Below are 11,024 nucleotides of genomic sequence, written 5' to 3'. Positions count from 1 at the left end.
GCCTAGTGTCTTTACCAAGATGGACAGCACATCTAGTGTCAGAGCCCTCTGGCTGGGCCAGGGTCAGCTTGAAGTGCAATGCGACGCCGTATCAAAATCTTTCATGTAATTTATTTGAAAAGATGCTGAGTTTGTTCCCAAGAACGATTTTAAAAAGCTGTTCAGGACCCAAATATGTTTCAAGTCACATCTTTTCCCAGATATAGAATTTTAAGTTTACAAATATTCTGGAAGGCATCTTCATAACTGATGAGCCGTGCAGGATACTCTGGCCAAAGAGGCCATTAATACCTGTTCCTGGGTTCTTGCAATAGTTTCCACTCTCTTTGCCTTGATTCTTTTGTGGAGATGACAGCCCTCAGCTCGTATTCACCGCTGGGAGCCTGATTCAGTGAGCGTTGCCTGCCTTTTTCATCCAGCACTGCGTGGAGCCTGGTCTTGGGCAGCTGCTGGTTACTGGATGGGCACCTGGCTGTAGTTTGGACCACTGCCCTCTTGGGCCTGCTTGTCTTTCATGGATGCTTTTGGCAAATCAGTCTGGAATGTGGGGGAGTTGAAGGGAGGGAGAGTGGGTACATCTTCATCCATCAGTCAAACAGCCAATAATCTTATTGGAAGTGTCTGCAAACACCATAAGAGCACAATTTAGGTTGGGCTTTAGGGGAACCATGAATGCATTTTAGATGGGACTGAAATGAATAAAAAACTTCCCAAGAGTTAGGATTTTAAGTCCTTAGTCCATAAAACTTCAGAAAAAACAATTTGGTTTTGGCCTGGCTCACGAAGGGGCCAAGAGACTTCTCCCCATATCCGACGTCCACCAGCAGGAAAGGACCCGGTGTTTATAGGTAGAGCTTGATGAGTTCGTCGCTGACGGCTGAGGGCGTCAGCACCCCCAGGTCTGTAAACAGCAGCGTGATTAAGGAAGGGGAGGTGTAGTCGACCCACGGGTGCTCCTCTCTGAGGTCCTGTCCAGTCTGTACAGACTTCAGAGTATCCGCCTTGTACTGAGGAGACAGGAAACCAACATTAGTCTGCCCCATAGACTGAGGGCTCTGAACTGGTGAGGCCTTGGCCTGAGCAACTGAGGTGCTCCTGCCTGAAAGTGCCCTCTGGAAACGGGGAGGCCGACTGTGTTGCACACTGCCCAGGGGACCGAGTGTGGCTTGGGTCAGCCAGGTCATTAGAGAAAACCTTAAGCCATGTGTCCCCTCATGAGTGTGCTGGGGTAACCCCTCGAGACCTCTCAAGACAACTGTTTAGAGCATTTATAGAAAGCTAAGTGCCAGGCACTGTGCTACATTCCATAGATTATCTCTGGAGCATCACAAGCCCTGTACAGATAAGTGAAGTTCATAAACCTTACAGTGAGAGGACCTGCCTAAGATCACATGGTTAACAGGTGATGGAGATGGCAGGTGAGCCCAGAGAGCTGACCCAAAGCTTCATTACCTACCAACTTTCCCTGCCTGCTTGGCCTATATCTAGTGCTTAAGTGAGAGACAAAAGACTGAAATTCTGGGGACAAGTTAGACTGTTCAACAACCACCAATTTATCTGTGTATCCTGTATATGAGAAAAAATAGCAATGTGAAATGAAAAACTTATTGGAACATTCTTAGCACTGCATTTTTCCAAAGGTTTCAGTTTAGACTCAAATACCCCTTATAATATGTAAAACTCTTGCCTTAAACTTATCTGGGACATCTTGCTGGTTTAGTGGGAAGAGTCGTACAAACTTGAAACTTTCTGCAACAACATAAAATGGCTTGTTCTGTGCTTTGGCGCACACGGCCATCTGGTTAGTTCCAATCTGGGAAGTCAGAGAACAATGGAGAAAGGTGAGATCTTACAGCACACCTGTAGTGGAAGCAACAGAAAGTCTATGAGTGAACGTAATATATGTACTTCTGGCTTTGGAATTAAAGAGGATCTTTTAAAAAAGAAAGCAATAGCTATTTCTCCAAAGATCTACAAATGGCCAATAAACACATGAAAAGATGCTCAAGAGTCTTAGTCATTACAGAAACACAAGTCAAAACCACAATTAGATACTGCGTCGCACCCACTAGGATTGTTCAGTCGCTAAGTCCTGTCCAACTCTGTCTCCTAGTTTGCTCAAACTCATGTCCATTGAGTTGGTGATGCCATCCAACCATCTCATCCTCCGCTCTCCCCTTCTCCTCCTGCCCTCAATCTTTCCCAGCATCAGGGGCTTTTCCAATGAGTGGGCTCTACCCATCAGGTGGCCAAAGTATTGGAGCTTCGGCATCAATCCTTCCAATTAATATTCAGAGTTGATTTCCTTTAGGATTGACTGGTTTGATCTTGCTGTCCAAGGGACTCTCGAGTATTCTCCAGCACCACAGTTTGAAAGCATCAGTTCTTTGGTACTCAACCTCCTTTGTGGTCCCAACTCACATCTGTACATGACTACTGGAAAAACCACAGCTTTGACTATATGGACCTTTGTCAGCAAAGGGATGTCTCTGCTTTTTAATATGCTGTCTACGTTTGTCATAGCTTTTCTTCCAAGAGCAAGTGTCTTTTAATTTTGTGGCTACAAGTCACCATCTGCAGTGATTTTGGAGCCCAAGAAAATAAAATCTGTCACTGTTTCCACTTTTTCCCAATCTATTTGCCATGAAGTGATGAGACCAGATGCCATGATCTTAATTTTTTGAATGCTGAGTTTCAAGCTAGGATGATTATAATTTAAAAAAAAAAAAAAAAAACAAGTATTGGCAAGGATATAGAGAAACTTGGAATCCTTATGTGTTTCTGATGGGAATGTAACATGATGCAGCTGCTGGGGAAAACAGTTTGGCAGTTCGTCAAAAAGCTAAACACAGAAATACCATGTGACCCAGCAATTCCACTCTTAAGTATATACACCAAAAAATCGAAAACAGAAACTCAAATAAGTAATTGTACACCTATGTTGTCAGCAGTATTAGTCACAACAGTCAAAAGGTATTCATCAACAGCTGAATGGATAGACACCTCTGGTCCAACCATTCATTGGTACATCATGCAGCCATAAAAAGGAATGAAGCACGGACACCTGTACAGTAAGGTGAGCTTTGAAAACATGCCAAGTGAAATAAACTCAAAAAAGAGACAGATACTGTGTGAGTCCACTTACATAAGGTACCTAGAATGGGGAAAAATCATGGAGACAGAAAATAGCTTAGGGGATGGGAGAGAGAAATAGAGTTTTGTGACAGTTCTTCTGGGTGATGGAAAAGTTTTGAGGACAGTGGTTATGGCTGCACCATAATGTGGGATGTAATTAATGACACCGAACTGTACACTTAAAAATGATTATGATGGCAAACTTTATGTTGTACATACTTTATCAAACACAACAGACTATCAGGAAGTCTTTCCATGTGAAGCAACAGATAAATTTTAAATATATTGATGTCAAATATGCTCCATTAAAAAGAAAAAACCCAATTCCAAGTAAAGCATGTTTTGAATAAGTATAAATACATTCTCCTGATCTACACAGATCAATCTCCAAAGCAGAAAGAAATCTGACCAGAATCTGACTGACCCCACTGCAGTGGCTCAGGAACTGGGAAACCACTGGTTGCAATGGTGGAATCCTGAAGCTAAGCAGGGTTAGAGGAATGAACCATGATACACAATGCGGTTGGGTGCCTGAGATTATTAGTGCAGCTCCATGCCCTGAGCAAGGACCTGTGGAGAACTGATGCTCCTACCTTGTTAATGATTCCTCCGTTTTCAACAACTCCTTCAGCACCAACTATGACAAGATCCACTTTCTCCATGATGTAGCTACAGAAATGAAAAAATTTTTAATGCTCCTTTTCTTTGCTCTTGCAACATCACCTGCAAAGATTAATACTCCCATTTTCAGCAAAGCATGTTCCTCTCATAACTTTCTTCCAAAGAGCACTGAACACCCGAGACAGCCCCTGGCACTGTTACTGGTTCTGCTACAGGGGCACCAAAACCCATTTTGATGACACTGCGATAAGGTGTAGAACTCATGCCGCCACCCAGTAGGCACATGCTTACATGTGTAGCTGAAGCAAGGATTTCATGACTCAGCATTTATCTTTATTACCTGTGGCACACTATTTTTTGTTCTACATCAACACGAACAAAACAAAAATTTAAAAACCTGATGTGATCTGAAGTCGGAAAAAAATGTTACGCCATTCAAAAATTTTACAGGTAGGGTGGGGGCCAATTTACCTTTTAAAACAAGCAATTACTAGAATCCTTCAAAATGTTTACTCCCCCCCCATATTTTTTGGCCACAGTGCGCAGCATGCAGGATCTCAGTTCCCAGACCAGGGACTGAACCCATACTCATGCAGTGAAATCACAGAATTTTAACCACTGGACTGCCAGCAAAGTCCCCAAAATATTTACTCTTAAACACATTCCTAATTTCCTTAATCATCCTTCTGTGTGTTTTCTTCCCAAGGGATTGTTATTCCTGTTTTCTCTTATGAGCCACACTGCCAATCCATGGAGCATGTCACCTCAGCTTTAGGAGTGAAGTTGTACACAAGAGATGAAAAATTCTGGAGTGCCACTGACGACAACCCGTGTCTTTAGATGAAGAGAGAGCACTGATTACGGATGCTAACCCATTAACCTTGCTCTTAAAATGCACCATAAGGGGCTTCCCCGGTGGTCCTGTGGCTAAGATTCTGCATTCCCAATGCAGGGGGTCTGGGTTCCATCGCTGGTCGGGGAACTAGATCCCACATGCTGCAATTAAAGATCCTGCATGCCATAACTAAGACCTGACATAGCCAAATAAATATTTTTTTTTAAACGCACCATGATGCCATGTATCCAGCTCTCCCCAGCATCTTACAGCCCTGTCTCGTGTGTACACCATCCAGTTCTTATCATGAACACTTGCTGGTTTAGTGCTGCTGTCAATTAGAAGGCAGGACGCTGCCCACTCTTGTTTTATGAATGAGACTGGAACCCTCCATCTAGAAACCCTGCTCCAAGCCAACCCTGGGAGCGGGCAGGTGAGGAAACGTAATTGTGATGGGGGAGCCGGGCGCTTACCCAACTGCAGCATCAAGGACCACAGTGACAGGGACGTTGAGGTGGCAGAGGGCTTTGGCCATCTTCTTACTGAAAGTGACATTTTGAGAATGTTAGAAAAAGTTCAAGAAAGTCCCTATCATAGAGACTGGTGAGTCACTTAATTTGGACAATGATAAATCACATTAGCTAGAAACTCAGTTAATTTTTTTTTTTTTTAATGAGGACCATATTTTACCCATACTCCCTGCATTGGAAGCATGGAGTCTTAACTACTGGACCGCCAGGGAAGTCCCCTCAGTTAATGGACTAAGGGGATGATCCCAAGATTCTGGACTAAGGAAGCATTTGGGTTCTTTAAAAGTATGTATTTTAGGAAAACTGTGCTCTTGGGGCTGTGCAGGGATATGTAAATTCAGGGAAAAAAAGGGTTTTATTATGTTCTGGATACATAAGAAATGTAACTATCTATTCCTTGATATAAACCTTTCAGTTTATATCTGATTTAAGTACTAAATAAAACCCCTAGACGCTATACTGTGACCTACTCCAAATTCATGGTGATTTTTCTTCCAGGAGCAGGGACGGGCAGTGTGAAAGGCGATGCTGATTGACAGAAAATTGGGGACTTCGTCTGGCTGCTTTTACAATGGAGTCTCATCCTCAGTTTGCTCATTAAAGGGACTGCTGGGCACATGACCACAGGGAAAGATACTTGCCCTGATAAGTCAGGCTGTGACTCCGTAATGTACACACTGAAACGCTTCTTGGCTGCCACGGCAGCTTCCAAGACTCTCAGGACCACTCTGGAGTAGGCGTGTGTTAATATTCTCTGTGGGTAGAGAAAGCGCTGTCAAAAGTGCAAGCTTCCAACGATCACTCAGACTCTCTGCCACTCCAGTGTGTGTTCCTGGTACCCTAAAGTTTCTCTGTATGCTTTCGCACAAATCAACTGTAATCAGAAAGCAGATCCCTGACAATACAGTGAGTTTAAGCTCATATATTGATACTTTTTGTTTTTGCCACACAGTGCTGCATGCGAGATCATAGTTCCCCAACCAGGGATCAAACCCTTGCCCCTTGCAAGGAAGCCTGCAGTCTTAACCACTGGATGGTCAGGGAAGTCCCTATTGATACAATCTGAAAAAGTTTTCTGCCAGAGGAATATATCATGGGTCTCCTCTTTTCATAGCAAGCACAGAAGTGGCATCTCCATGTGGTGTTACTCAGATACAAAAGCCTTTCTGTCTGAAGGCTGTTAGGTTCCTTTGGGTTGGTTTCCCGAATTCCAAGACCTAGTCTGCACACCTGGGCCTTTAAGCACCGGGCAGCTGGCATAAAGGGCTGGTGGGGCCAGCAGCGGAGCACGAAGGCTGACCTCCGGCTGTTGTCACATGGGGCCCACTGCTGCTGGATCATCTGATTTTTCTAGAGGAGCTAAAATCCAGTATTTCAATGTTGACTCATTTTTTAAAACTTTTATACAGTTTGGGGTAAAACCCAACTGTGGACTGGACACAATTTGTAGATACTTAGATGGAATCAAGATGTTCTAAGGAACAGAGTGCAGAGGACAGAGTAAAGCAAGGTGGAGGGACCAGCTCCCTGGCTCCTTTCTCGGTCTTGCCTGAGAGCTTATTAGAAATACAGGTTCTCAGGCCCCACCTGTCTCACTGAACCAGAATGTGCATTTTAATTTATATTTACATATTTATATTAATATTAAAAAAAAATTTTTGGCCATGCTGCATGGCAAGGGAGCATCCTAGTTCTCTGACCAGGGATCGAAACCATGCCCCCTGCATTGGAAGTGCAAAGTTTTCACCCCTGGACTGCCAAAGAAGTCCCAGAATATGCACTTTAAAAGATCTCCAGGTGGGTCACCTACATGCTTGAATTTAAGCCACTCTGCTCATAATTTACCCTAAACAGCACTGATGCAGGTGGTTACTACACATTAAACTCCACGAGGTGAACGAACCCTCTCGTGCAACTGCTGGGAAGGAGGAGGCCTCAGCGAGAAGCAGTCACCAGCTTGCCTCCACCTGGTCTCAGAATGGCTTTGCTTGAAGCCGGCTTTTGTACCAGTGCCAGCTGCATCTATTACGTCATTTATTTAATAACATAATTCAGAGGCTGGGAAGGGAGTAATAAAACAGAGGACAAGATTTCAGAGTCCAGATGCAAGTAAATACTTTTACAGTTGGTGGAGGCCTAGTTGGCAGAAAGGATGTGTGCTGGCGAAGAGATGTCATGAAAGTTTTATGACCCCTTTGCTGGAAGACTGACTTAATGTGCTGCTCCTGTCTTTCCTCACTTAGGTTATCAACACCTGGCAGCTTTGCATCTCCGTGACAGCATTTGGAATGAAGATGAAAAAATCTCAGTCCAGTGCTAACCTTCGGCAGGAAGAGAGTCAGGATAAACCAGTGACAGGAGCTGTGCTGACTTAATTCAGATCAGTTTAGTACATATCCAGTAAGAAAAAGCACTTCTTTAGTAAGACAGCTTTTCAAATCGAGAATCATCCATGCTGTCCCAGGGTTTTCCTCTGCCTCTTTAAAACGACAACCACCTATGATATAACATCTACTTTTAGACACTGCTTAGTGTGTCCCAGGCATAGTGCAGAGTCCTTACACACACCATCTCATTAATCCTTACAGCAGCCCTATGAGGTAAGTACTATAATTACCCTTATTTGAAAAGATGAGAAAAGTACAGCACAGAGAGCTTAAGTAACTTGTCCAAGATCACACAGCAAGTAAGTGGCAGAGGCGGGATTTTACCCCAGGAGTCTGATGCCAAAGTCCTTGCTCCCAATCACCACCCACGATCATGACGTACTCACCGCCCCATCTTTGATGAAAGTATGGCACAGATCTGCAATTTTATTTCTTGACAGTGATATTCTCCTGAGGAAAATCTCTCCCCGCTCAATCATGATCTTTTTACATTTGGAGTAATCCTAGGGGAAAAAAAAAGAGCAACATGAGGGGAACGGGAGGATCCAGGGGAAGGGGAGGATCCAGGTCAAGCTGAGAATACTTGTGGCCAAACACAGAAGCAGAGTGGTGACCGGGGGAGGGCAGGGCTTACAGAGTATTCCAGGGAGGTCAGGCTGATGAAACGCAGGAAGAGCTCCCCGCCCGATGACACGGCCACAGAAGAGTCCACGCCACACAGGGTTTCTATGGCACTGGTGAGATTCGCCCTCAGGCCCTGGATTGTCTCCCCTGGAATGATCACATGAGCAACATGATGTTCATTTCAGTATCACAGCCCCTTGATGGGTCTGCGATTCATTCATTCATTCAGCCAGTGTGGACTGGGTGTAGGCTGTAGCCAGGCTGTCTGATGGCTCAGCAGATAAAGAATCCGCCTGCAATGCAGGAGATGTGGGTTTGATCCCTGGGTCAGGAAGATCCCCTGGAGAAGGAAATGGCAACTCACTCGAGTACTCTTGCCTGGGAAATTCCATGGACAGAGGAGCCTGGTGGGCTATGGTCCATGGGGTCACAAAGAGTAGGACACGACTGAAGCTACTGAGCACACACACTTCCTAGATGCCAGAGATAACATCAGTGAACGTGCCCAGCCCCTGTTCTGATGGAGCTGCCTTTCTTTCCCTTTTCTCTTTTTCTTCTTGCTTGTGCTGCCTGGCTTGCGGATCTCAGTTCCCCTGATTCCCTCGGGAGTGAAGTGCAGAGTCCTGATCACTGGACTGCCAGGGAATTTCCAGGACTCTCTTTCTACTGGGACAGGTAGACAGTAAATAAGCACACAAAGAAATAAACAAGTTATTCAGATTGAATTGAGGACAGAAAAAAGCAGAATGATGAAAAAGGTGGGACTACTTCAGACAAAGTTAGCAGGGAATGGTCTCTTGGAATCTGGGCCTTTTAAACAGAGACCCGAGTAAGAAAGTATCCAGCTGAGTAAAGATGCAGTGGGCAAAGCCTCAGATGCAGACTATACCAACGCAAAGGCCCCAAGATGGGAATAAAATTGGTATGAGAAAGGCCAGAGTGATGCACAGTTCAGCGAGGGACAGCATGGAAGGAAATTAAGTAGTGACAGAAGAGGTCTGCAGGCTGCTGCAGATAAGGCTTAGATGTTTGGATATTAGTATAAGTATAATGGGAAGATGCTGGAGGTCGTCTTAGAGACATGCATCTCTAGGTCAGCCCTTTAAATTAAAGAATACTTTATTATTTTTATTATTATTTTGTTTATACCCAGAAGTTTACATTTGGGATGACTGAATTCACAATGCTCACAATGATGATATTAAAGCTAGAATTTATACTAGAACATTCTCTATAGCAACTGCAAAGAATCTGTCACAAGACAGAAGCTCAATAAACACTTGTAAAGCTGAACGATGGCTGTAATTTAAGCTTCACAGTTAACCTGGCATAATATGGTCCTTCTTGATTCAAAGTACATTTCAGGGGCTTCCCTGGCAGTCCAGTGGTTAAAGACTTCACCTTCCAATGCAGGGGGTGCTGGTTATCAAACAGCTCCCTGGTTGGGAAGCAAAGATCCCATATGCCACACAGCCAAAAAACCAACACATAAAACAGAAGCAACATGATAACAAATAAAGACTTTTTAAAAAATGGTTCACATTTAAAAAAAAAAAAACTTAAGAAAAAAACAAAGTATATTTCATTTGTGAGAAGAGACCCATTGGATCCTAACTTGAGGGCTCTCTCCACGTTGAAAGGACTGAAACGAAGGGAGAAACTGAGCTTGAGGCTGTATTACCTTATATCAGCACACATCCATCTCTCACTTTCTACAATTTTAACAGTTACAAGCAGACTTTCCTAACACCTGGAGCGATGGAGGCGGACCCCTTTTACCTGTATCTCTTCTCAAGTACTCCAGTAAAGTCCGGATGGCAGCTACTGCTGAGGCCATGTCAGGATCTTCTTTTATCTGAGACTTAAAGTATTCGATTAACTCTGGGAAGGGAGAAAAAATTGATTCAGCGAATTCATTTAGCAGGAGAGACAACCACAGAGCTTATCAATGACTGCTCACTTTAAAAAGCAAACTAATTTAAAAAATAGTTCCTTTGCAGGGTGTTTGGCTTCAGGGACACAGAAAATGTTGATGGGAATAGAAATGACATCACTTTACTATTTGCAAGCTCTTTCTCATTTTGAAAAATCTAGCCCATGTAATATGAAATAAAATTTAAGCCCCACCAAATGATAGTGAAAGGTCATTCTCACCCTTATTCTTGACCGCAAGTCTGCAAAAAATCCCAGAGCCAACCTGCCTACTGATTTCTCCTGCACCCCTCCAGACAGTCTATGCCAAGTGAAGCCTATTCACCTACCTACATACACCTACATATGTATGTGATGTAGAAGTCTACTCTGCTTTTTTACATGAAAGGTACTATATACATATTAGTTTGCCCTTGTTCTTCACTTAATAAAACACCTTGATAACCACTCAAGACAGGCACATCAAATACGCCTTTCTTTTGATTCTGGTACCATATTCAACAGGGCAGGTTCAGGGAGTCTTACTCATACTTCACATATGAAGAAATCAAGACTTCGAAGACCCGCACATTCGTCCGAAATCTCACGTTTTTGGAGGGCACTGGAAAGCGTGGGCAGAAGGTATGTCTGGGATACACCCAAGACCCATTCCCTGGATACATGAGCAGCGAGAGGGTTTTAGTTGTGACTAGAGGGACCACATCCGACCAAACAGCCTGAGCTTGAAAACTGACCGCGCCCGGAGCCCAGTCTGGGCATGTGAGGTGGAGGGACCCCTGCGCGGCTCCGCCCTAGGCCCAGCAGGCCCAACAAGTCCCGATTTACCCGTGTTGTCCATGGTGCACTCTGGACCGCGGAGCCTGAGAGGCCCAGAGCCGCACAAGACGCCTGGACTGGTCCCGCCGCCGCGCGGACTCAGCACCACACTGACTGACAGCGCGCAGCCACGCTCTACACTCC

General features: G+C 44.4%; 1 protein-coding gene across 2 annotated transcripts; it reads right to left on the bottom strand.

The window, feature by feature from the left end:
• Nucleotides 1-91: 91 nt before the first annotated feature.
• On the bottom strand, nucleotides 92-11,022 carry EIF2B1 (eukaryotic translation initiation factor 2B subunit alpha). Of its 2 annotated transcripts, none has more exons than XR_015144440.1 (9): nucleotides 10,890-11,022; nucleotides 9,912-10,013; nucleotides 8,143-8,279; nucleotides 7,895-8,011; nucleotides 5,759-5,875; nucleotides 5,065-5,129; nucleotides 3,729-3,804; nucleotides 1,688-1,860; nucleotides 92-1,007 (listed from the first exon to the last, which is right to left on the bottom strand). XR_015144440.1 is itself a non-coding variant. In XM_086347348.1 (9 exons), the coding sequence occupies exons 1-9, from the start codon at nucleotides 10,900-10,902 to the stop codon at nucleotides 843-845; spliced, it is 918 nt and encodes a 305-aa protein (XP_086203474.1). In that variant the 5' UTR covers nucleotides 10,903-11,022; the 3' UTR covers nucleotides 92-842. The 2 variants fall into 2 exon arrangements, 1 of the variants encoding a protein (XP_086203474.1); XM_086347348.1 differs by having other exon boundaries at nucleotides 1,688-1,813.
• Nucleotides 11,023-11,024: the final 2 nt, after the last annotated feature.

The sequence above is a fragment of the Bos grunniens genome, chromosome 17 (assembly GCF_055505025.1).
Source record: "Bos grunniens cultivar Pamir isolate PY7600 chromosome 17, Bosgru_T2T1.0, whole genome shotgun sequence".
Classification (NCBI taxonomy): Eukaryota; Metazoa; Chordata; class Mammalia; order Artiodactyla; family Bovidae; genus Bos; species Bos grunniens.
This window is presented reverse-complemented; position numbering and strand designations above follow the sequence as displayed.